We start from the raw sequence: 25,932 nt of genomic DNA, 5'->3' as shown, positions 1-25,932 counted from the left end.
CACTGGCTGCCGAATACCAGGCACAAAAAGCTTTCTTAGGGTGTTGATAGGGACAATCCCCTCCAGGGGGTCCTTCAGCCCTTGTGCTCTGATGTCTTGCCCAACCCCACAGGATCTCCAGTTCCTGGATCCAGCAGCACCTTTTGTGCGAGTCACTGTGTTTTTCCCGTTAACAACCTCTGATCTCATAGGTCACACAAGAAGCAAAGTGACATTCTTGAGCATCACCATGTCCCTTGCCTCCCTACAGCTAAATAAGGGGTGCAGCAGCAGAGGTCTATTTAAAGCCAGCCAGCGTAGCTACTTGACAGACCCTGGAGGAGAGACATTTCTTGTGTCAACATCACTGCTCCCCGAAAAACAGGCTTGCACCCACGAGCAGCTTCAACAGGAAGGTTTCACAGTGCTTCACCCAGGTTTGTTTTCTCTCACACAGAGGGAACACAGAAATGTTACAAGCACAGCACAGAAGGTCAAGCACCATCACAGCCAGTTTTAAACAGCTTGGCCAGGTTTATCCAGTGTATTGCTGGCTACAGTGAGACCTTCCTACCTCCTGTAAGAAGCAGCTGGAAGCTCACTGTGTGCTCTGTCCCCTTGGACTGCAGCATGACTGGTTGCTAAATCCCCCCTCTCCAACTAAAAGCATTAAGGGACCCACATCATCATCTTGTGACATTTATGAAAAGAGGCTTTTTACCCCTGGTTGACTGGAGGAAACCTTGCCAGGCCCTGCCTGCAGCTTCCTTTGCCTGCTGCATGGAGGACACCTCTCCAACCATGGGCTGGGCACTGGGAATGAAAATCCTGGTGGGGGTAAAAGGACAGTGCCACCAGGAAATACCTGTTAACTCTATGGAAGAATGAAAGTCCACAGACAGCACTGAGCTGGGATAGCTGGGAGGCTGGACCAAAGGCACAGCGTCAATTATGAAAGGATGCTACAGCTGGAGTGCCACAAGGAACACTGCCAACAGACACAGTAGCCTCAAACCTCCAAACCTCCCATGCAAAATGTTAGCTCCATCTTTCCATGACAACTCTCTGCATACAGACACTTTGTACACAGGATGCTCAGAAACATTATCACAGTGATTCATGATAAAGGAGGAGCTCATCAAATGCTTTATGCTCATTTGTGTCCTCTCAGATAACCACAGTGCAGATTATATTCTAGATATTTGTGTGGATCTCTATCAGGGCTTAAATAAGCCTTGACAATGCTACTTGCGTTCTTAAAATACTTTTCTGAAATATGTATAATACAATTAATTATATGATAATGTAGTTATATCCCCTCTCCCCAAAGAGTATCATCCTCATGGACATGATTCAAAATGCACAAATATTATCTGAAACCTACAGAGGTCCCACAAATACAAAGTATTTACTGCTAGGCACAGAAACAGCCAAAAAATTTTGGTTCCTACAGCTTCGTTCTTGCTGGGCTCTCTCAAGGTTTGCATATGACTGAACCACATACCACTTAAATTCTAACACAACAGCAGGACTCATGCATGCAATTAGAAAACAAGGTTTTTGGTGTATCAAACACATTTTGGAATGTCTGGGCATTAAGCAGTATTTAAGCAAATGCAGACTGCATGCTTGGCAGAGACAGGATTTCAGTGACAAGGACAGAGAACAAGGACAAGATCTCAGTGATGGTTACATCTCCAGCCTCCGGGTCTTGAAAGTTATCCATACCTCCACTCATTGAGAAGTCTTATTGATGGCTGAAGAGAAAAAGAGGTGTAGATTGTCACAGCACCAGATTTCCTAAAACAGATAGGACATTTAAGTTTTGAGAGATTTCAAGCCTGGATGATCCCTAACAGAAATCAGAAAAAAAAAAAAAAAAAAAAAGAAAAAAGGGAAAGAGAAGAGGTTAAGACCTCATAAGTCACAATGAAACCTTCCAGACAACAGAGGTATGTGGGGACTCCAGGCCATATACTGAACTCTCCTTCAATGCCCTTTCCAAGCCTGAAGTCACTCCATCTCCTAGTAGATTAAAATGAGACCTAAGAAAGACACAATTCATTTTAAATGGGCAGTAATTTAACTCTGCTGCACACTCCAGGGAAAAGAGAGGAAGGGGAAGGCAGGGAATCTGCAGCTCACAGACAGGCTGTAGAGCCCTGAAGACACAGGAATCCCAATTGCCCAGAGCAGCACCAAGGGGGATTTCATCCTATTCAGTGTGAGAGAGCACACAGAGTTTAACATCTCATCCAGTACCTAACGTTATGTTTAAAACTCCATAGTACCCCTCCAGGCCCACCAGCTAATGCTTTCCTTGGTACAGAGTCCTGTCGGGTGGGATTCGACACACACAGTCTGCCTCCACTGCAGCCCTGCTTATGCATATTTTTGTCACATTTAGCCAAGCTCTTGCATTTCAGAGCCTGGTTGCTCAGTGATCTATAAACGGGTGCTCATGCCAAGGAACCTGAGGTGCCAAGAGAATGACTGAAAGCTTTACAGTATGGCGGAAAGCAAACTGCAAAGAGCACTTGGGTGACACTTTCTTCCTAAGGGAATGATGGCATGGGCAGGGCGAGCTGCCTGAATGTGAGCTGAAGGCAGCCCCCAAGTCATCCAGCAAGACAGAGAAGCAGGCACACCTCGAGGAAGCTGCTCCCCCTGCAGTCAGCCCTCCTGGGGCAAGGCGGGGGGTGGCAGAGATGCACGTAGAGGAATGTCTGGTATGTGCCACTGCCAGTTGCTGGGGGACACTGACATCATCTGGGACAAAATTAGAAAACCTTGAGCAGGAGGGCAATGTGGCACAAGTGCTAAGTCAGCCACAGGCTATATGTGGCACACCAGTTGGTGCCTTCTTTCCCCTTCTTTAGAGACTCATTCCTCTGCCTGCTCCTTCAGCAAGGTTTGACTTCAGCCTACACTGTCCTGTGACTGCTTTGTGCCCCTGGCTACATTCAGGCTAGCAACGCCTTATACAGCACTTGAAGGAGCCAAGAGGCAAATCCTCCCTCCAAAACACACCCATCTCCTCTGCTGAGCCAACAGAGCCCTTCATTTGTGCATGTAATCCAACCTTTGTGCCATTATATAAAGCTGTCCCCAGTGTTCATCCCTATTTCCTATCACCTGCAAATCCCTGCCTGTCTGGTAACAACCCTACACAGACACCTCCTCTCATGCTGTGCCCTGCTCCCAAACCACCTTCCTCAGGACAGGGCACCCTCCTCAGACCAAGACCCCCAAAACATGTTGACCTGGCTGTTTATTGGGCTTGACTCTCTTCTACATGAGTTTCTACAGCTTATCAGGGCATCCTGCAGCTGCATCTTGGATAGCAAATGGCTTTGCTTTTTGTTGAAACTGCTTTCATGTTGAGTACTGAAAAAGCCAAATCATTAGCAGATTAATTAGGCACCCTGTTGCACACAGTATTACAGTTGAAGCTGAGATCTTGAAAGTTTGCTGACAGTGGATCCTGGGCTTCTTACTTAAAGCCTGAGGTGAAACGTGCAAGAATCAAACTGGACCAGCAATTCCTCTCTCTTTTATGGCCAAAATTACATGTTTAAGAAAACACAAGGATCTCTGCAGCATCTTGGTGTGGCAAAATGCACCCAGTCTCTACCAGTTCAAGAACTGCTGAAGCACAGCAAAATGTATTACATATTCTTTCCAAATCTGTTATGAATTATAGTAACTCATATATTCTTGATAACTGCCTAAAGTCTCAGTTCCTTCCTGGATCTTATTAGGTTTTTGGCCTCAAATAATCCTCCAGCAACAACGTGTACAATTTAACTGATGTTGGAAAAAACCATCATTTCCATGTATCAGTTTTAAATTTCACTGAACCTCCCTTATTTCCATTCAAAACACTTCTCTGTGAATGTCCTTGTACTTCTTGTAACTTCGGATAACAGGAGTACTTCCCACTCATGGGCTGAATCAAGTAGGTGGTTGTTTCAGACCACTACAATCTTTCTCAGAGATCACTGCTTGCCAAATGGTACATGTACACTTGCCATTTTTCCTGCTGACATTGCAGCCACCCAATCTTCAGAAGAGGAACACAGCAAATATTTAACAGCAGCAGGTGTCAGATAGGAGCTGATCACAGTAAAGAGAAAACACACTGGACAGCTGAAATGATAGCAGATAAGTGTGCATGGGTCACATTTCTCCCAAATGCTCCAAGATGAGATTGGAATATGTTGACTATACTTAGGTGTTTGTAAACAGTCTCTATTCTCACACCTTGCCCGAAAGCAAAACTCCCACCAGAGCCTTTCAAGTGATCAACATTACCCCTGGTGCTTGATCTGGCATCCTGCCATGAACTCACCGACAATTTCAAAAAACAAATGGGAAGTTAATTGCATTTTCAGGCATTTTAGACAGCAAAAGGCAAAAGTCTCGAAGGGAGATCCTTGTGAAACAGAGCAGAAGCAGCAGCGCTCACCCTTTAATCCAACAGCTCCAGGGCTTGCACGGTCCCCTGAAATACAGGACATCTTGTTTTCTACTTCACTGCATGGATTTGAACCATCAACTTCCTTCTCCTGGAGAGGGGCCTGGCTCCCTGGGCTACAGGAAACCTGAGATGGATCCCTCCTTTTAAAACTGGTCCAGAAAGGCAGAGAACTTCAGAGCAAACACACAGGGTGTGCAGCCCAGCACAGGAACTCCCACTTCCTCCCACTAGAAGCATCAGAATGAATCAATGCCAATGCTCTGGATGGAAAACACACTTCTCTTATGTTAATTCAACTAAATCCAGCCTAAATGCATAGAATTTTTGCATTGGCCAGAACCATGTCCTCATCAACTAAACCGGTAAAAACCAGGCAAGCCCCAAGCAAGCTGCCCCCTGTGGCAGTGAGGAGCAGGGCTAACATGGCATTGCTTCCAACCAACACCTTTCTCACTACTGAATTTGCTGGGGCCTTGGGAAATCCGAAGCTACATCGCTGTTCATTGTGCCTCCCCTAAATATGGATTCTCCTGCAAAGAAGAGCATCGATGCACTGCCCAGGAGCTGTGCACCCAACAAGGCAGATGCTAGTGAATTCTCATCCCCAGCTGCTGCTGCTTTCCCTTAGAAGTGGATCTTGGCAAGTCTCAGAAAGCACAAGGGAGAGCCTGGGGTTTGCTCTAGTATTCCTGCTTGCATGAAGTGGCTGCTAAAAGTGGAAGAGGAGCTTTCCTGCTGCAGCCCCTGGAATGAGCTCTGCAGCCCAGAGCAAGATGATATGGCACCCCCAGGGACCTGCAGATAGCAGCTCCCATGCAAGATCATAAAATCATAGAATACCCTGAGTAGGAAGGGACCCACAAGGGTCAGTCACTGAGTCCAGCTCATGGCCTTGCACAGGACAGCCCCAGGAATCCCACTACGTGCATGAAAGTGTTGTCTGAGCACTTCTTGAACTTTGTTAGGCTTGGTGCTGTGACCACTTCCCTGGGGAGCCTGTTCCAGTGCCTGACCACCCTCTGGGTGAAGAAACTTCCTAATAGTTCCAACCTAAACCTTCCAACACAGCTTCATGCCACAGGGATCCATCTCTACATCACCAGGAACAACTTTGATCCCTATGGACAGATGTGATGTGCTCCCAGAGATGCCTTGGGACACATCCAGACTTACCAGGCAGATAAATCCATGGTGTTCTGTCTCAAGATCAGAAAACTGACCTCCTTCTCCTCCTCTATACCTGTTTTATCTTTTCATCTGATGAATATACAATTATTTTGGGTCAGCAACTCACAAAATCTCCTTTGCTGGAGATTCTTAGACAGGCTACATCATGCAGAGACAGCACAAAGTTCATCCTTCATTTCAGAAAGCCTGTCCTCATCTCAAAAATACATTTCATGGCATCTTTCAGGCTTATTTCAGTGGAAATCTCAGGATCTCATAGGAATTATTAGACCACCATTGGTTCTTTCTTGCAATTAGTATTCTCACAGGTGTAGTGATGTATAAAAATTGGTTTAGACTATTTCTTCCCAAGTTACACCTCCAGGATCCATTCACTGGATTTCACTGAAGTTTGGTTTGTGCAATATAAAACATCAGCATCACTGGACATACCCCCATCAGGCCCCTCAGGAATGACACCCTACAGGCTCCTGCTGACCTGCAGCAGTGCAGGAGAGTCCACGTTACCACTTTCCCAAAAACAGACTAGCAGAGCAGGGATCCCTCCATAAAGCACCTTGGAGGCACCCAGCAGAGCTCATACATCATAGGTTTTGGCCTACAGGCAGAGAAATAGGAAATTAAATCTCTCCTGGTCTGTGTTCCCTAAAGCAGAAACTGAGCCAAGGCTTCAAATTATATCCATCAGTGTAGATCTATTGATTCAAAAGGGATGACTCAACTTCCAAGAAGTCTCTTGCTCAAGGTCATGGGCTGTAGCAAAGAAGAGCTCTGAGCATAGGTTTTCTTACATGAAAATACACCTTCAGCCACTCTCCATCCCTTTTTTTGGTGTGCATTTTTTTTGTAAGTTTACTTTCCTTAAAATACATTAAACTAAAATGGAAGTCCTTGGCTGTCCTGCCAGACTTTGCATGCATAAGTGTCTGTCCAGGCCTTCAGGCTTTTAATTTCTAATTACGAAACACTCCACAGTATAGCTCATGAGACAGAAAAAAGGGCCCCATCAAAAGCCTTACACTTACTAGCACAGAATTTGAGGAGTCTGGAGAGTAAATGGGAGAGGAATTGCTGGAGAAGGAAGGAACAGGCAGAAAAATCCAAGCTGGATTTTTCTGCAGAAAATCTCGATCTTGCACACCCAAGGGAACCACCAGGTTTGAAAGAGTTAGAAGCTGTTTTGCTGTGCTAGAAAAAGTCTACTGAAAACAGAAAGGCCATCTTATTCTGGAAGCTGTGTCTCCTGCGGAGCATGGGGAGCAGGGAGGTCCATCAGGAGGCTGAGGAAAGATAGACAAGGGACACAGGATGGGCAGGCAAACAAAGCAAAAGCAGACCACAAATGCCTCCTTGGCCCGATGGCCAGTTTCCATTAATAAATACATTACAAAAGGAAACCTTTCATGTGGGAAGACAAAATCCAGCTGATCTCCATTCTAATAGGGCACAACTTATCCCTAGGAGAAAAAAAAAAAAATCAAAGAAAAAGATTAAAGGAAGCAATTTTCAAATTTAAACACAGCCTTACCATGATGGAAAGGAATAATAAGAACTGCTGAAAGACACTCAGGGTCACGTCAGGGAGAGATGCCTTGGCTGAAGGTACTGCAGTGTTTTCCATATTTGTCTGCTTTATTTTTAAACACCCAGAGCCTTTGCTTGATCAACACTTCCTTGAAAAAGAAGGAAGCAGAGGAGGAATGAGGGGTTGTAGGGAGAGATGCAAATTAGGTTGGAAAATAATGATCTTCCCAGCCATGAAAGTCAAAATTCCTCCTTGAAACCAAATCCTCCTGGAGTGCTATCCATGGCATGGGGGGAAAGGGGAGGGAAGAAAAGAAAGAAGATTTATTACTTAAGCAGAACTGAAATTCTGATGAGAAAAAGAACTATTCAATCCATACATGAATGTCAACAGTAGATCTGAAACTGGGTTTGTCGTATTTCCCTCTCCTTTGCACGCATAAAAAAAAGACAGGGGAGATGGTTCAGGTTTTTTAAGAGGGAGAAAAAAAGCCACCGAAGTTCCTTGATCTTATGAAGCCCTGAACTCTTATATTCCATTTATAGCTCGAGCTGGAATGACATCCCCCTTGATTATCAAGCTGTCCAATCCAGCTGCATGTGTCAGGACTCTGTGAGGCACTAAGTGAAATATATATATGCCCTTAGAGAGTTTAGCACATCGGGTCCACCTCTAGGGCACAGGCTGTAGCTCATTCTGACCACTGCTCCTTTCCCAGGATCACTTTTAAGAGGGTTTTTTTGCTTGTTTGGGGGGGGTTTTTTTTTTTTTTTTTTTTTTTTTTTTTTTTAAGATTTTTTTTTTTTAGAGCACCTTTACTTTCCAATTTAAACCCCACAAAATGGCACCTAAGAAGGACGTAAAGAAACCAGCCGCAGCACCAGCGCCGGCGCCGGCACCAGCACCCGAGCCAGCCAAGCCCAAAGAACCCGCCATCGACCTCAAGAGCATCAAGGTAAAAGGATGAGCGTGTGCTGACTGCGGACACGAGGGGCTCCCAAAGGGGAGAGTTCGCAGAGTCCCGGCTGAGGGACGCAGTGAAGTGTTGCGTGTGTTCGGTTCCGGTTTGGGGACTGCGGTGAAATGAATGAGTAACCTCAGCCGATGGATTTGCTGACCTGCCTGAGCTTTTAGCTGTTTTAGTAGCTGTAGGGGTGTAAGGCATGGTGCATGATTTAACACAGGAGTGACGCCTGGGGATGTTAAAAGTATGTTGGAGTGTGGACCTCAGAACATTTTACCAAATCAGCAGTCTGACCTGTTCGGTGAAGCTACATTTTTCTTTTGAAAAACACCATAAAAAAACCTCCCCAAGCCCCCTAAAGTAGGTGCACAAGGACAGGAAAGAGGTTACTGGAACTTGAAATGCAATGTTTTCCCATAGCACTGTGCTAAAACCAAGTTTTATTTTACACTTTACCCTCAAATTCCTTTCAAATTTTTGAACCACCTGATGACACTGGTCATGTGCTTTGAGATCAGTATGACTTATCTTTAAAAGAAGAAACAAAACAGATGAAAACAGATGGATTTGGCAGTTTCACCTATTTTCTTTTCATTCACATTGTACAACAAACACTGACAGAGACCATGAGCCAGAAAGACATGGATGGGAGCATTTCAAGTGATTTCCTCTCACCTTTACATTTGCTCACAATTTGCTGCAAAAGGAAAGCATCAAAGAGGAAGAGTCTTTTGGAGGTTTCCCTCTGACTGCACTGTCATTTGTTCTCATGATGTTTTTAGACTTTGCATGTCAACCAACATTACTGACTGTTGCCTTGACCCTTCAAAGAAAACTCCTCCATTTTGGGAAATTCTTTACTTAGGAAAGAAGAGAGGGAGGTTAAGCAGTTAAAGAGAAGAGATAGACTAGTTTCTCTGGGTAGGACTATAAATAGTCATTCTCCACCTACCTGACAAGCTGATTGGTCCCAGGACCAATTTGCTAAGTTCTACATAAGAAATCATGCCTATTATGGATAAAAGAAGGAGAACAAGGACTCCTAAGAGGACCTACTCATTTTCATCTCATGATGAATTATCTTTCAGATACCTTAATTCATATAATCCCATGATCATAACCAATGTAATGAAATTTCTTCAAGTTTACTGTAATTTATCCAGTCAATAGTCAGTATTTTTCTGAAAGGGTATGTAGCTTCTCATAAAATTGAAGCTAAAGCCATTGGCAAAGTGTAACAAGAGCAAAAGCTATAAAAAAAAAAAAAAGGCATTTTTAAATACTTTGAGTGATCACGGTATAGGGTACACAAAAAACCCACTGGTTTTCAGAATACTGCCTAAAAATTAGATTAGGCCTCACAACGCACTCATCTCCAGAAGTGGAGGGAAACACAAGCTAGATTTCCTGCTAAATAATTTAATATGATTGGATAGCTTTATATGTCCAGTTCATTAGGAGAAAATAGAATTTTTAACTACAGTGAACCTAGCTAGTCTATCTTTACATAAATAGACTGAATTATATATTACCAGCTAAAAAATGGCACACTGCACTCTGAGGCATCTGCAGTTCACTCCTTTACCCAGACAGCTCTCTGTAACAGCAGGACATATATACTGCTAGAACAGAGAGAACTCTACAGGTTTTGTCATATTCAGACTGATAAAAGAAGATACTCTCCTTAAATTCTTTCTTTTGAAAGATAATATCAGACAAAGTATTTTCTCCTAGGGTCCCAACCAGCCACCCTGGGTTATCCCTTTTCACCCTTTGAGAGCTCATGCAGTGAAGGGAAACAAAGTTGTGTGGAAAGTGATCTGTCTGGGCAATTTGTGGCAAAGTCAGGAATCTTAGTTTTCTGAGTCTTAGCCCAGCCCCTTAATTAATCCTGAATCCTTCCATTCAGCCACCAAAGTCTCAGCACAAGAAAAGGTGCGGCACCATTTCCAGCAAAACTTTGGAGCCACAGAGTACTTAAAGCTAAGCTTTTGACTGGGACTCAGGAAACATTTCAAGGCCACGTTGGATGGGGCTCTGAGCAACCTGGTCTAGTAGAAGGTGTCCCTGTCCATGGCAGAGGGTTGGAACTGGATGATCTTCAAGGTCCCTTCCAACACAAACCGTTCTGTAATTCTATTATCTGGAGCTCTTTGCACTGATTTACCAGACACAGAGACAAAACCACCAGCACTTTGAACCAGGGCATCAAGTGGGCTCCCCTGCACTCCTCAGGGAATTAGCAGCTATTCACGAGAGGTGACTGGGAATGCCAAGGTGCAGCATCATGATGATCTGGAAAGCCACACAGCAGGCTTTGTTAGCTTTTATAAAAAGATATCCGAGCCCATTCTAAGTGTTATAGCTGGAGTGGGTAAGGATAGAGCTGCCTAACAAGGGCTTACAGCAGCCAAATTAACCACATTTGGCAGTGCATTCCATTTTAAATTAGCATCAGAAATCATAATAGTCTCCAAAACAAACAAGAAGGTGGTTTACAAACATGAGCAGTGATTCTTTTGGTGGTACCTCTCAGCTTGGATGCTCTGCTTGGCCCATCTGGTTTTCTGACCCTTTAGGTGTGCACATTTTGAAACTCCAGATTTTTTTTTTCCCTTTCTTAAGAGGACTCAGGCTGGGTTCTTGCAAATGCAAGCACCTCAAAATTGTCTGTCACCATCAGAAGTTGTGACAGACCACTCACTCTCTTCTGTTCTTTATCCCGCTCTTGAAATTAGACCAAATATCTGGTGATTTGCTAGTGCTAACAGCAGCTGTCATGAGATTTTCTGTTTTTGAGCACCATCTATTGACTACAGAACTGAGTAACAGGAATACCTCACTGCTAAAAGCTCAAATCTCTAAATTGAGCCCTTTCATAGCTCACCTTAGGTTGCAGTGCAACCAACACAGGAAGAGAGTCAAGCCAGGGAGGAAGACTTTGTTTTAAAATAGAAACATGAAAACCTCTTTCCCTCTTACTCAGGAAAAATCATAAAAACCTCAATCTGCTTTGCACAAGCCTTTCCAGTCCAAATTTATATTTCCAGTTTTCTTTTTTACTAACATGGCCAGGATTTGCATTAGGCATAGGAGTTAAATAATGACTGAGAAAAGAATGGGGTGATGGATGCAGCTGAGAGCTACCTCTGCAACCAACGATGATTAACAGCAAGCATGGTCCAGCGCACTCCCTAAAAGTTATATGTTTTGTCACTCCCTCATATGTTTTGTCAACTTCCTTCTCTCACACAAGCCTGGGTGAGAAGAAATACAGAATTGATGAACAGCACTACTATGGGTCTATGTCTGCAACAACTTGATAAGACATTAATGATGTAGAGGTCTTATGCTTGGTTTTGCAACTGAGGCAGCGGGGAATGGATAAATTTCCTATTGCCCAAATCAATATAACTTGGTCCCTATCACAAACAGGAAAAGCATGTTGTTTTTTACTGAAATCTATGGGCCTTTCCTAGCACACACAGCCAGCCCTCGGAGTGAGACCAGGCTCACAGCATCAACTGTGACATTTTGGGACCCATGGGCAGGAAATGCTGGGTGCAGTGCTTTATAGGCACCTGCTCTGTTCAGATCGTGACCTGGACGTGTAGTACCCTCATCTGGTGTCACACTAGACCCTCTACTTCAAGGATACATCCGAGTATCCTCCCTCAAGTAGAGACAGAGATTGGGTTCTTGCAAGTATCCATGGTGTGAGGTTCATTTGGTACACAAGGCTTACCATGCTGGTATTTTCAGACTGAAATCCCAGGACACCAATTATGCCATGCCAAACTGCAGATAAGCCACCTAAGTGTTTAGAAAAAAAAATAACAAAAAGCTATCAACTAGTAAAGACTTTCTAAAGTCTTGTGTAACTGTGTGATGCATGATGACTCCTTTTGCATGGAAGCAAGCCTGTCATTGCTTGTTTTTAAATACAGAGCTCTTAAGGCAGTAACTCCAAGTATTTCTCCGAGTATCCTTATTTCTTGTTACATTCACTACTCCAGTAGGTCATCTCTGAACAGACACTCTGTTGGACATAACCAGAGAGAGAGAAATTCAGTAAAATGCACTGACAGAAAGCTCCTGGGCTGGAGGGCGAGCAGGACTGCAAATGTCAGCTAAAGAGCTCTGAGAGCTGTCACGCTGCAGACCAACTCCATGGAAAGCTGTGGAGGGAGAGCAGGAATGTGAACAGTAGCTTTGCTCATAGCAATAAGGGCTTTCTTAGGAACCAGGAGGTTTTCACTTGAAACTTTTGGCTGAGGCCTTCAGATTACGCCTGATCTAACTCCAGCTATGGCTCTGGGAAGATTCCGTAGGACGGATATTCTTGTTGGGCAAGCTCATCAGTCCCAAGTGCACTTACAGGTAGGACGGGGACAAGGGCCAGTATGATTTTAGCCTTAAGAGATGTAAACGTGCCTGTCTGATGCCATCCCGACCAGCTTCCTGCTTCTGCTTTGATCCCCGAGACACAGCACCAGTCAGGATCCAGCCCAGAGCAGCCCAAACTCAATCCCTTGCTCCATCAATCTCACCACTGATGCCAGACCCATGTTGCTGACAATCACTGGATGGGCAAGGCATGGCACAAAGGTGCCTGAAGACAGGCAACCTGGACAACAGGCTCTTGCTGTACATCAAGACATCCCTTTGGGACACTGTTGGAAACAACAAACAGAAACCACCGCTTAGTTTTCTTTACAACACTTTCAGAAGAACTTTGCCTCCTTTTTCCCTAAAGTGCTGCTAAGTAAGGAGTCCCCCAAAAGTAGGGACTGTCCATACATACTAGTAGACACTTTTCCTTATGTCTGCTAACCTGAAGAGTTATTTGGAAAACACTGTTGTTGGTTTTTTTAACAAGATCCATTCTTAGTTATTCACAGCTTTGGCAGCTATAGATACCTGTAGCCTTTGGAGAGCCTGGGAAATGGCAAGCATTGGTAGAAACAGTGGAATTTAAAGTGGAAATGAGTGTGTAACATTTTATCAGCTCACACAGTAACTTCCAACTGTTAACAGTTGTGTGGCAGAGCCTTTCTCCCATCAAAACAACACCACAGTATTTCTAAAATACTGCTTTAAGCCCCATTAGAGCACAGAGAGATTGAAACAGATAGTAACAGAAAGATATTTGAGTTAATCTTACATAAGGCAAGAAGGTGACTAATTTAGCCAATGACGAGTAAAGAAAGAAGTTATCTGTAAGGAGATATGAAACAACCAACCAGGAAATTTGCCCTCACTTCACTGAGGTTTTATTACATCTTGTACCCACTGCCAAAAAGTACTTTGAACTGGCTGGTTTACCCCATAGCATTTAAATGTCAAGCAGCAATAGTTTAAATTACATTATTACTCTTAACACTGCCACTGGGAGGCATGTGAAAACAAGAAATCTCTCCAAAAGTAGGGCTCCAGAGCCTCACATCTTGTGTATCCTCTTGATTATACACATTCAAGCCCAACTAAAAGCAATTAGAGAAGTGACACATTTACAAATGAGCACAACTGAATGCTCTTCCCCCCATGAAGCTAATGAAATCTGTTCAAAAGGATATGATTAACAGTGCAGGTAGAGCACATATCACACCCGGACATTTCAGAAGGGCACATTAATTAAATGGCAAGGCTCATTCAAAAGTTTTTGCACAGCTGTAAATCAACTGTGGAGTTACAAGCTTGAAAAATAAACAAACTGGAAAGTTGCATAAAATGCTTAGGAAAAAATTCAAATTAATCTGCAATTTAGTCCATTAAACTCAGAGGTATTTTTGAACTATTATTCCAAACCTCCTGGTATCTCACACCTGCAACTTTCTCTCCTATATTAGCAGTGATTGGGTTTTTTTTTTTCTTTCTTCAGTTGTATTTCCAGGCAGCTCTGCTCTCAAAATGGACCTCACTTTTTCAAAAGCTGTTCTGCTTTCTAGTGTTTCTCTGCCTCATAAGCCATGAGGCCAGATCCATCAGGCTGTTGATTCTTACTTAAATGAGAAGCAGCCTCTCTAAAACCCATGGCACTGGTCATACACGCTGTGGAACTGGGGTGAGGGATGGCTGAAGGACAGCCTGCTTTTAAGAGGGATTTAGAAGCTGTGTAACCCTGCACTCAGTGATGTCTACTAAAAAAGATGTTCAACTGTATTAATCGAGGAGCAGGCATTAATGGTGAGCAGATAGCATATGAACTGCTATAGGCACAATCCTAGCTTATCTTCATCCAAAAATAAAAAAAAAAATCCCCTCTAGTCCTGCATAGAGAGCTAAATATACAATGAATATCCTAAGGGACCCTTCAATTTTCTCCTCTCTGATTTTCCAAGGCACCTCATATGTTCTTACTCTCTTCTACAGAGACAGTACCTTGAAATATCTGTTGACTCCCTAATAAACTCCTAAAATGATTCACTTCTCTGTAACTCATCCAGAAGGTAACAAGCAGATTGAGCAGCTGAATGCTTTAACTCCCAGCAGCATGCTTTCTCAGGGCTCTTCTTCCTGTCCAGACCTTTCCACATTTACAGTGAGGACAAGGCAGCTGTCACGCAGCACAGCTCAATCCAACACTCAGTACGACTCAATCCCAGTGCCCAGCAGCCTAAAGAGGCAAGCACAGCACCATGCTGCAAAAGTTGAGGCCCTAAAGCCCATGAACCAGTGATTTGTGGGAAATCAGAAGCTTTGTTAATACTTTGGAAACAAAGATTTGTGTGGATTGGGTCTCTGTTTAGTTGGTGATAAAGGCTTGCATAAAACCCTATTCACCCTGTCCTATAACTGGGACCTGGTCAAAATACCTCTGTCTAGCACCAGAATTCCTAGAAGGTGGTCACATGTGGGGAAAAGCCTTAATCTTAAAAAAAAAAGAAACACAAAAACAAAAAACCACAAACTCAAACCACACCACTTTTTTTCCTTGGCACGGGTAACCTTTTGGATAATAACTCTGCCCATCAATAAGGGATAAGGGAAGTTAGATAAATCCAAGTCCATCTGGTCTTTCCCACGTGTTGCAGTTGCTTCCATCTTTCATGATTTTGTGGGGGGGGAAGGTGGGAGGGGAGCATTCATTTTCTCTTAAATCAATCTCCCCCTGAAACTTCAAATTCTTCCCTAAAGCCTTAAGCCTCAGTGTCCTCTGACAATGCAGAGAACACTGCCAGGATCAGAACAAAGAGCAGACCGCTGCAAAATATTTCCATCTTTTGAAGTTTCTGAAAACTCCTTACAGAATCAGAAATCTTACCTTTAATTTCATTTAAAGAGTACTTGAAATATTTTCCATCCAGGCCGTTGGTAGGTGCCCTTACTTAAAGTAAGTACATTTTAACCCCCCAACAGACCTACTGGTTTAGAGCAGGGCAATTCTTAATTCAAGGGAATGCAACATACCCATACTAGAATATTCTTCCCCACTAAAAGTGTCCAGTAAGATTTTATTCAAGGATCAGTATTGAAGTGAAGAGCTGGTGTGGTGCACTAGTATTTCCTCATCAAAATTCTAAGCCAAAGTCTCACATGGTCAAAAGATAATCAACTTATATGTAGACCTCTCTCAATTTATAGATATTTTATAGCCCATTCAAGCCAAGTGACTAAAACAGGTATCAGTTTTCTATGCCTAAGGCAAACACGCTCCAATTCTTTTCTGCTTGGTGTCTTTTGGGATGAGCTTTGTTGTAGCCAAAACTTATCTGCTCAAGAAAATTAATCTAAGTTTTCCTTTAAAAACAAATATATATTCTGTTTTCAGGGGAACACTTCTCAGTTGCCAGCACTGGAGAGCAAGAGGCTGAGGGCAGAAGGAAAATTCCACAAAAGGCAACACACTGCATTGACCCAGGCAACATTTCAGCTCTGCCAAACTCTTTTGAAAGGTCCTCTATTAATGCATTGGGATTGATGGCCAAGATCTGTATTAGCTTTCTCACTGCCCAAGTCCCAGTCCCAGCCTGTGTTAATCAGGTGCTCTGAGCTGTGCTAAACCTATATTAGCTAATTCAGGCAAAAGCATCAACCCTCTTTCAGCACAGCCACACCTGATCCTGGCTGCACTTGGTCATGAACACATCCCTGCTCCCACAGGGCTAACAGCAAAAAAAACCCCAACCAACCAACTAACCAACCTAAAAAAAAAAAACCACCATCAAAAACTAAACAAAAGCAAAGGTTTGGCAGTGGAGTTTTTTCATACTCAGGATATTTTCCAGATATTTCCCAAAAAATGCAAGTAATCTGTTTGAAGAGAGCATTTTTGAGCCAAAAGGGCAAGCTTAGAAAATCTTTGCAGTTGTATCTTTTGTTTCTTAAAATAGGAGATTAGTGTCTCAAATCCAACCAAATACTTTGACCTATTTTGATTGTTCAGTAATAAAAAACCAGCAAAGTTAAGTCTGCTTGGATTTGATTCTTTCTTTCAGTGTCCTCAATATACTGAAAAGAGACGTTCACAAAGGTTATGCTCCTCTTCAGGGTAACTGAGAGAGCTACAGGAGAAAGTTTTCCTCACTAATCACATCTTGTCAGTAGAAAACCAGCAGCAGTGACTTCTCAACAGAGGCAATCCAACAGAGATTAAAGAAGAGATCTGAGTTCACAACAGGGATCTGTGGTTGCCACACAACCATTCCCATCCTGGTTCCATGACGATCTTGACCCAGCTGAGGCAACAGAGAAAGACAGAAGCTTAGAGTAAAGTTCTCCAATCCCATTACAACATCTCATCCATTTGGAGATTCGGCCTGGGCTTGGGGGATGCTAAATGGTGGGACTAGGTCTTTGTTACTGAAGAAGCTGAGCCTCTATCTCCTGCAACCTACTTCAAAAATTCCCACTTGCGGGCCCACCATAAGCTGCAAACCCAAAAGAGCAAGTACTCCTTACCCACCATGAACAGTCATCCTCCCAGTTCACAAAGCCTTTTGGGGGCCCTAGCTCCTATCACTGCTGACTGACTCGATAGCTTACTGGAGAAATAGAATCCTTCCCTATAAGGAAGTCTTGGTAGGTCTGGACAAGGAATATCTCCTCTTGATGGTACAGACCCAGAAAGTGCTGACATGAATCAAAATTACTGCTTGTCACTCCCTGCCCCTCTCCAGGTTCCTAAAAATAGCCATCATAAGATGTCGATCAAGACATAGAGCCTCCTGTCACTTTGCCCTAAGAAAGCTAAAGAACTCGCCAAGGGGAGGGACCTCTTCCTTCTGACACCTAATCCCAGCAATGCCGTCAGCACCACCAGATAAATAAGGGGAAGAAAGGCCAGGAAAGCAGGACCACTCTCAAGACCTCTCAGCTAATCCCTCCTGCCTGTCTGCTGCTCTCCTTTTCCAACTCAACCATGGTGGGTGCACTGGAAAGCTAACAGTTAGCAGTGAGCCAGTGGATTTTATATAAGTAAATTGGGCTTCTGGCTCAAGTTAGTTCTGGGGAGGGGTGGGGGAGGACAATCCAAAAGACAGTTCAGGTTTGCTTGGTTTTCCTCCTGAAACCTAAAGGACTATGCAAAGTTTTCCAGTTAGCCTCAAGTTCCTGACGTGCAGTGGTAGATGTGCAGCTCCTGCAGCTTCCGACAGCACGGTTACAATTTGCTAAGCTTTTTGTTAAATCAGATGGAACATGCTAAAGAGGCAAAGGAAAACAGCAATGTTTTATATAAGAAAATATCATAGTGTAGTAGTTTATGAAACAATGTACTGTCAAAGCCTAATCTGAAACACAGACTTTAATGGATTGGTTTAATTTCTATGTTCATGTAAAAAAGCTGCTTGTTGAGCAGTATTGCTCCAAATTGTGTAAATAAAGCAGGTCTGTGCTAAAAAAGTAAATTACTTGATGGTACATTAATTACTTTAGTTAAGAGACTTTAGAATTTGTTGCTTATAGCCACAATTCTGGCTTTCTCTGGGATGCAGATTTTAATGGAATCTTTAACAATAGACCTGCTGATGCATTTTTACAAGGGAAGTTGCTAATTTAGGTCACTATGGCCTAATTACATTAGGCAAGACAGAAGCGAGAGGGTGCTCAGGTACTTTGTGCTATTTGCTTTCTCTCAGTGCATTTTCAGCAGTACTAGTTCTCTTTTTTCTCTCTCTTTTTCTTCCCAACTGCAGTCCTTCTCTGCTGACGAAATTAATGGTAAGTGAAATCAAAGTTAAAGTTCAACAGGGCAGGAGGGGGAACATAACGGCTACCAAGTGCTAAATACTCACTAGCCTTAACAGCTCTTTTGCTAAATGCATTACTTCTGCACATCTGACAGACCACACTTTTGCTGTTTTGGAAGACAACTCATGGACTGAGCTGGATGCTTTAGAAAACAAACAGGTTCTCCCCAGCCCCCCCTTTCCTAAGCTATTTTTTGTGATTGATTTCCTTCCAACAGATCGAGTTCTCCAAGGAGCAACAGGATGGTAAGTTACAAGAGAGCTGATGTGTTTTAAGTGTATGTGGGTTCAGAGAGGAGCTACAGGCTCCAAAATTAACCTTTATGAAACGATGAGCTTGGACTTCAGCTGGTACAAATCATCACACTCTTGACTTCAGAGCAGCAGTGCTGACTTACACTGAACAAGAATCTGACCACAGATTTACATGTAATCTATCTGGATGTTTACATGCTGCCAAGCTGAGAAGTTTATTCCATGGTACGAAGAAAAAATACACTGGCTCTGCCTACTGAACACTTTTCTGTTGTGCTCCTGTTCTGGCTCTTCATAAGGATGCTGAAAACAAGTCTTGTATTTGAAAGTCACAGAGGAAATAGGTAGACGAAGGACAACAGAAGGGGAGTGGACTTAAGTTAGCTGCAGTGACTTTGCAATCTTACATGATCAGAAGATGCAAGAGGTCTACATGTCACTTTGGCCAGAAGGTATTGTGGAAGGGGGGTAACAAAGGCTGGTTTACTGTAAATGCATTCAAGAAGCATGAAAATAGTCAGCAAATAAGTGACTTGTATAAACTTGCTTATAAACACAATAGTCTGGACATGTTGCAATTCTTGAGCATCTTGCTGTATCATCTAATTCACAAACCACAATCAACTTCCAAATTTTTTCTTTCGATCTTCTAGAAAGAGACAATTAAAATCCCTCATTGAAGCTCTGGAAATCTAAGCTAGAGTGTTTTAAATATGCTAAGAGATGCATTTGAGCTACATTATATAATGTTAAAAAATGCCAAGAATTCAGTAGCACATATAGTAGATTATACAAAGTATTTAGAAAGGAAGATACAAGGACTTTCTAGAAATTCAGAGGGGGTGGAATAGCTAGAAACAGGTCTTGAGAGAGCCCTAAACTTCCTGAATATGAGCCTACTCTAGGCTACACCATCAGAGCAATAAGGAAAGGTATAGTGCAGCAAGTGAGACTGGAAACATTTCTCTTCCTGCAGTCTAAACACTTCTGGCCACAACAACAACAACAAAAACAATCATTCAGCCTCTTCTACACTTTCTAATTCTGAAACTTTTACAAAAGGACTGGGAGGGCTTATGGAAAAATGCCATCAATTCAAAGCTGCTGGCATGGATAACAAAGCAAAATATATCTTTCAGATTCCCCACGTATTTCAGATCATCCAGCTGCTGTAACTGTTGCAATGACCGAGCCAAGCAGCAGAGCAATTAGAACCTACTTGAGAGAGGGAGAATTTCCCAGGAACAGAGGTGGCCCACCCTCAGTAACTATTTCCATCCACACAGGCTGATGCACCAGCAACTGGGTAGTACCATCCTCAGAGAAAGACTTTAAGCGTGCTTATTCCAGCACAGATACAATCTAGGACTAGCTATTGAAAAAGAAAAAATTAAAAAGAAAAACGCCACAGCAAGGATATATCGCAGTGAAACGCATGCCTGAGAGACAAAATTAAATCAGGCCTTTTCTCCAAGCTGGGAAGCAGTGTTCAGAACACAGTGAACATAAAACTTCATGGGACTTACAAAACAGAGGAACTCTCCTGACAGCTTTGCTAATAGCACACTGGCTTTGTTTTATAGTTCACTCTGACTAGATGTCACTGATGCAGCAGATGAAAGATCAGATCATATGGTATAAATCACTACAACTCTATTGATCTTAGCTGCTAGAGCAGGAGCTGATATCAGGTTGGTATATTGTAAGGGGAAGCTCTACACAGGTCCAAAGGCCTTGGTTTCATACCCTACAATAGGAGCTGTAAGGAGAGAGGGGTAGCAGCAAAAGATGACAGTCTCTCACATCAGACAGTAAAAGGATTAATTTCAGATCTATTAGATTACAGACTATCAGGCTGACACTGTGTACCAGCACTGTTACTGGGTGCCAGCAACTCCTCCACTAAGGCAGTACATGGAAGACTAAAGCAAAACCAAATACCTCCAAATCACATCCCCAGCACAAGACAAACCAAGGCATGACCTGAAATGTGGTGTATTACTCCCAAATCTGCCCCAAGACACCAAGAACATTCCACAAGCTGTGAAACACAAAGCCTGTCTAGCTGCTGGATGTGCATCACAGCCAAGGGAAAGACATTTTACTTGGTTTGCTTGGAGCTAACCCACGGCATCATCAGACACTGCAGTGCAGAAGAGATCAACAGCACAGTCCAAGATGCTCTTGGCACATGAGGTTTCAAGATGGCTTTTTAGATAGACACTTGACCTTCATCCTCTCCTCTTTTTTCAAAGCCCTAGTTCTTCAGTTATTGCAAAACACACTCTAAAAAAACCTGAAAAATATGGCAAGATGATTGACATCGAACTTCCCAACAGAAGATGAAGGCCTGCAATGTTATGGAGGCAACCAACTGTACTGACTCTTGTAGGAGAAGTGCCTGTATCCCAAGGCCTTGTCCAACAGCAAGGGGAAATAAGTGAACACTGACCACTTGGCAGTACTGAAAGAAGCAAAATGTACACATTGGAAATGCACAGAATAAGGCACCACACAAGTTCTACCACTGGAAAAGCTGGATATTCATCCATCTGTAAAAAGTAGGGACAGATCACAAAAAGCAGAGATAAGAGGGAACAAACGTGGGTAGAAAGCTCTACTTTTAAGGAAAAACAACAGTACAAGCATTTGAAATCCACCTTCAGGTTTGCCATTAGCACTATGCAGTCGAGAGGCTGGGATTGCAGGTAGGACCCACTGAAGCAGGCAGAGGTTTTGCCCTGCTAGGCACTTTCACAGGAGAATCCCAGTCCTCTGGAGAGATAAGGTGGAGTGGATAACAACATTTTTACCTTGTGCTGCTTCATCACGTAAAGAAACCTGTTCTTGAATGAGAATGTTCATGGAGAGCTTATGTTTCCCTGTCCTTGAAATAACTACAGGGTCAATCAAAAAGTTATTGATGGCTATTAAAGATAGATATAAAAGTTTAAAAATAGTGAAACCGAAATGTCACAGGGGAGGAGTTTTTCTTGGGACTGTGGGCCAAAGATTCCCCTGGCTAGCTCCCCCGGAGTCAGTGGAACATTGCCAGGAGACAACAGGCTCACATCTTTGTCAGCAGGGAGCTGCCTGGCTCAATTTAACCATTACTCTTCCCTTGCAGACTTCAAGGAGGCCTTCCTCCTCTTTGACAGGACCGGTGATGCCAAGATCACCCTGAGCCAGGTTGGTGACATCATCCGGGCGCTGGGGCAGAACCCTACAAATGCCGAGGTCAACAAAATCCTGGGAAACCCCAGCAAAGAGGGTAAGTGCCCTACAGTCTCTCATGGGCCCTTCTTGAGGCTGGGGAACTGCAACTGGCAACATCAATAGTTACAGCAGGAGAGAGAGGAGCTCTTGCTCTGATGGGCAGTGAGGGGGACTCCACATCAAAAACATGGAATTTCTCCAGTTCCTTTGGAAGAGGACGATGCTGATGCGGAATACAGGATTAAAACCTTCTCTTTGGGACATGGAGAGGTCTCTGTAGGGGCCATGTTGGTGTCAGCTTGGTGTAGATGTAGCACACGTTCATTGTTGCTCACAGCCCATTTGTGTCCCAGCCCTTGCTGGGGAGCCATTTCCAACAACTGATACTCAGATCTTCAGGTCCTTCCAGTGGAGGTTCTTCTGCATAAGCCTTGACATGCCCTGGGACTGGAAACCCACCTGTATATTTCTGCTGGCTGGACTAGTCTTCTCAAAGTTCCTACAAACCTGGACATGCTGAGGCATATGTTGGCTATTTATTATATTTATTATAGCAGCTATTTTCTATTTCCTTTTCTCCCCTTTTAGAGATAAAGAGAAATCATGAATATTGTAGTCACCTCTTAACAAGGACCTAGAAGCAGAAGATCCCTGCTTTCAGTCATGCAGAGAACCATATTAAGATGGATTAAATTATATTCAAACCCCCAGGCCTGGCAAAGGCATCTCTGAGGAACAATTCAGAAAGCATTAGCACTATCAGGGAGTACCAAGGACTAACACAGCAGTGAAACCATACCAGGACTTCAAGTGACTCCAGCAATAAGTGACAGTGATTTTGATACAGCTGGGTAGTAAAGCACTTTCTGTAACAATTGTATATTGAGAAATCTCTGTCATGTTTCCATCTATTATGTTTCATTGCTGCCTAGATTAAAGCTGTGCTTTGCAAAGATGTGGGAGGGGAAAAAAAAAAAAAGAAAGAAAAATCCTTTTCTTTGGCAGCCTTGGTACAAACAACAACCAACCAAAACCAACCATACTTGGAGAAGTCCTCACCGAGGTCTACAACTTCTGGCTCATGAGAGCAAAGGGGTTTGAGGCACTAAGCTCGGGAGTCCTTAAACCTCCATAGCAAATATGTCAATAGTAAATTTGGACATCCCCCCCACTGTACTTTCCTATTTTTAATTCGTTTATTCTTTTGCTAATGGGGTCTGCCACCACATCAAAGAGACCCTGAAAAGGTCAGTAACATGTCAGCAATCCCAGGGGCTTGTCTAAGTCACTACATCCCACACTGGTTACCTTTTCCCACTGCTGGAGCTCGAGATTTCTGTGTGACTACATTCTGTAGTCCTTTCACTCCCCAAATCCTTTCAAAGATCAACTCATACAACAAATTTCATTTCTCTGAAAGAAAAATACAACATGCACACAAGCACATAAAGTTATGTAAGAAGAGGGCTGAAAAGCAGGGATGTGAAAAATCAGATCTACATGAAAAATAACTCCCAAGATAAGAGAGAATCCAGATTCCACAACTGTAAAACTGTGAGGCAAAAATTAGAGTAAAGGCCAGAAAAAGGTGCGCACACGAGGTGGGAGGCTCTCCCACATTTCAGGGCAAATATCTCTAAAGAACATACTTGCAAGTGTCTAGCATGTAGCTACTGGTGCTTTCTTTCCAGAGATGAATGCCAAGAAGATTACTTTTGAAGAGTTCCTGCCCATGTTGCAAGCAGCTGCCAACAACAAGGAACAGGGCACCTTTGAAGACTTCGTTGAAGGTCTGCGTGTCTTCGACAAGGAGGGCAATGGCACAGTCATGGGGGCTGAGCTCCGTCATGTGCTGGCTACTCTGGGTAAGGGATTATCATCTCCGTGAGCTCTTCCAAAATTGCTGCTGTTTGAAGGCATATGAGAAGGAGAAAAGACAGTCCAACCAGTTTGGAGAGGTAGGAGGCCACCAAGCCAGACAAGACTCTGAGTTTCCTAACTGGTAACCCACTAAGAAAGCAAACAAAGCTTTGGGTTTTCTGCTGAAAATCAGAGGAAAGGGCTTGGTTTATGACTTCTACATTCAGGTGAGATATTAAGAGTGCCTGATATTTGATGAACAGAGAGAAGTCTGTACATCTCAGGGACCTAACACACATGGACAAAGGTAGAAGATTTGCTGCATAATTTCTTTACTCTGTGGTAATAATTGGAATCGCTGTCTATATGCACATGCAGAACTTCTAAAGAAAGTTAAAATTAATAAAGCTCATGTCATATATGTCTTGTTGTTACTAACTCAGAAAACAAGGAAAGCCTTTGGAAAAGCTGTAGGGTTCAGCATCAGTTGTGTGTGGAGGAATTAACCAAGCTCTCTCCGCTCTCAGGTGAGAAGATGACAGAAGAGGAAGTAGACGAACTCATGAAAGGTCAGGAAGACTCAAATGGCTGCATCAACTATGAGGGTAGGTGCAAGAGTTCAACATCCTCCCATCTTTCCTCTCTCTCACAGTTTCACTGCAGTTGGCTCTTAGCTTCTCAGGCAAATCAGACAAAGCTCCAGCAAAGTTGGGTCAAAAGGCTTCTGCGTGCAAATGACCGTGGCAACGCACTAATCCTGCAGTCAGAGCACGCAGAAGCCTGGATTCAGCCATGGCAGAGGAGCTGTTTTGGCCGGCGCCAGGTCTCCAGACCGACTTTCTGTAGAGCAACTGCAGTCATTGGAACCAATCATACAGCTAATGTCTTAGCACACTTAAGCAAGGAGAGCTTGATTTGACAACATTAAACACTTCGAGCCTTCTATCACACATTTGGGTCAAATCTGACCAGGAACCTGCGTTCTTAATGCCATCGGCTCATAAACAGATGTTATTTATAAAGGTATTTCCCAAGGTAACATTTGCTGCTCCTTCTAACTAACATATCTGTATTTTTCCACAGCATTTGTAAAGCACATCCTGTCTGTCTAAGTGGAATTCTCCAGATACCAAATGGTATGTTCTTCTCATCTCTACACTTGTGTGTTTGCTATGCTTAAAGGCTTCTGTATACCCATGGCCAACACAAAAGTGACACTGTTTCCTCAGTGATACGAACAGAATAAAATGAGACTGTTGTCCAAGAGCAAAGAAAACAGGAGTGCAGATTCCTGTATCTCATCGAAAACTGTGTTTAGTGGATTTTTCAAATATACACAGACTGTGAAAAGAAACCTCAGGCATAAATATTATCCTAGATGTCTGTTGCCATGCAAAATTAGAGTGTAAACTATGCAAATTGACAGCCTGAGACACTTATCCTACAAGCACAACTGAGATTTTTAAACAAAAAAAATGAAATCAAAGCAGCATCTAATAATTTGTAGATTTCTGTTAAGACGTATCTTGAATACTTGTGTGAAATACTGAGAACAGCTCTGCAAACAAAATAGTCATGTGGAAAAGGGTATTGTAACAGTCATGATCAATAGCCAAATGAGGGCTTCAAAAGTAAAAAGAAACAAAATTAAACTCCTACAACCTTTATATGCTGCTATTCTGTTCAAAATAAAATAAAAAAAAAACCAGCAGCAGCTGCCTTTAAAGTACAATCAAACTATTGTGGGTCTGTAGGTTTATTTGAACTGCTAGTTATTCTATCTCAGGAAATACACATTCCCAGCTCCTATTTGAAACAAACACCTCCAAATAGGAACCAAGGGCTCATTTTGTCATTTTGCAAATGTTTCTTCAGCCAACATTGACTTCAGATCTAATTCTCTCATTCCTTCCCAGAACAAGTCAAATTCAGAAAGACCAGATGGCACTTAAGATTTGCCCAAAATTTTTGCTCAGTCTGTCACCATCAACATGGAAATTGCATAGAACTGGATGATGTGACTCCAACCCCACCACTTTGTACCAGTACAGCCATGGGTATCACCTCTGGGTCACCACACCTTCACCTAAGAAATCTGAGCTTTCACCAAACCGAACTAGATGGAATAAACTGCTACCATCCAGGATCCATCCATCCCAACAAACTATTTCCATGCTATTTGCAATGAAACAATGTCATTTCTTGGGAAAATAAAGCATCAATAAATCCCTGTGGTCACTTTGTGGCTATAAAGTCTTTTCTTTTCCCTCCAAAG

At 43.0% G+C, this 25,932-nt stretch overlaps 2 protein-coding genes across 20 annotated transcripts in view; one reads left to right on the top strand and one right to left on the bottom strand.

Annotated features, from left to right (window-relative positions):
• Positions 1 to 25,932, bottom strand: part of CPS1 (carbamoyl-phosphate synthase 1) — a 326,177-nt gene that overhangs the window by 287,894 nt on the left and 12,351 nt on the right. Inside the window, exon 3 of one of the 17 annotated variants that reach the window (XM_017829490.1) lies at positions 1,673 to 1,779. The exons of 15 other annotated variants lie outside the window; for them this stretch is intronic. The gene's annotated coding sequence lies outside the window, so the exon portion shown is untranslated. Of the gene's footprint in view, positions 1 to 1,672; positions 1,780 to 25,932 lie in introns of those variants that run through there. One more of the 17 variants, XM_017829489.1, reaches the window with a different exon arrangement.
• On the top strand, positions 7,828 to 25,902 carry MYL1 (myosin light chain 1). Of its 3 annotated transcripts, none has more exons than XM_017829498.1 (7): positions 7,828 to 8,127; positions 18,545 to 18,572; positions 21,709 to 21,852; positions 23,489 to 23,662; positions 24,185 to 24,262; positions 24,741 to 24,793; positions 25,574 to 25,902. In XM_017829498.1, the coding sequence occupies exons 1-6, from the start codon at positions 8,014 to 8,016 to the stop codon at positions 24,767 to 24,769; spliced, it is 567 nt and encodes a 188-aa protein (XP_017684987.1). In that variant the 5' UTR covers positions 7,828 to 8,013; the 3' UTR covers positions 24,770 to 24,793; positions 25,574 to 25,902. The 3 variants fall into 3 exon arrangements, with proteins under 3 accessions (XP_017684987.1, XP_017684989.1, XP_017684988.1); XM_017829500.1 differs by lacking the exons at positions 7,828 to 8,127; positions 18,545 to 18,572 and adding exons at positions 17,391 to 17,500; positions 18,273 to 18,297 and having other exon boundaries at positions 25,574 to 25,900; XM_017829499.1 differs by lacking the exon at positions 7,828 to 8,127 and adding an exon at positions 18,280 to 18,297 and having other exon boundaries at positions 25,574 to 25,900.

This window comes from Lepidothrix coronata, unplaced genomic scaffold (assembly GCF_001604755.1).
Source record: "Lepidothrix coronata isolate B3197 unplaced genomic scaffold, Lepidothrix_coronata-1.0 Scaffold165, whole genome shotgun sequence".
Taxonomy (NCBI): Eukaryota; Metazoa; Chordata; class Aves; order Passeriformes; family Pipridae; genus Lepidothrix; species Lepidothrix coronata.
This window is presented reverse-complemented; position numbering and strand designations above follow the sequence as displayed.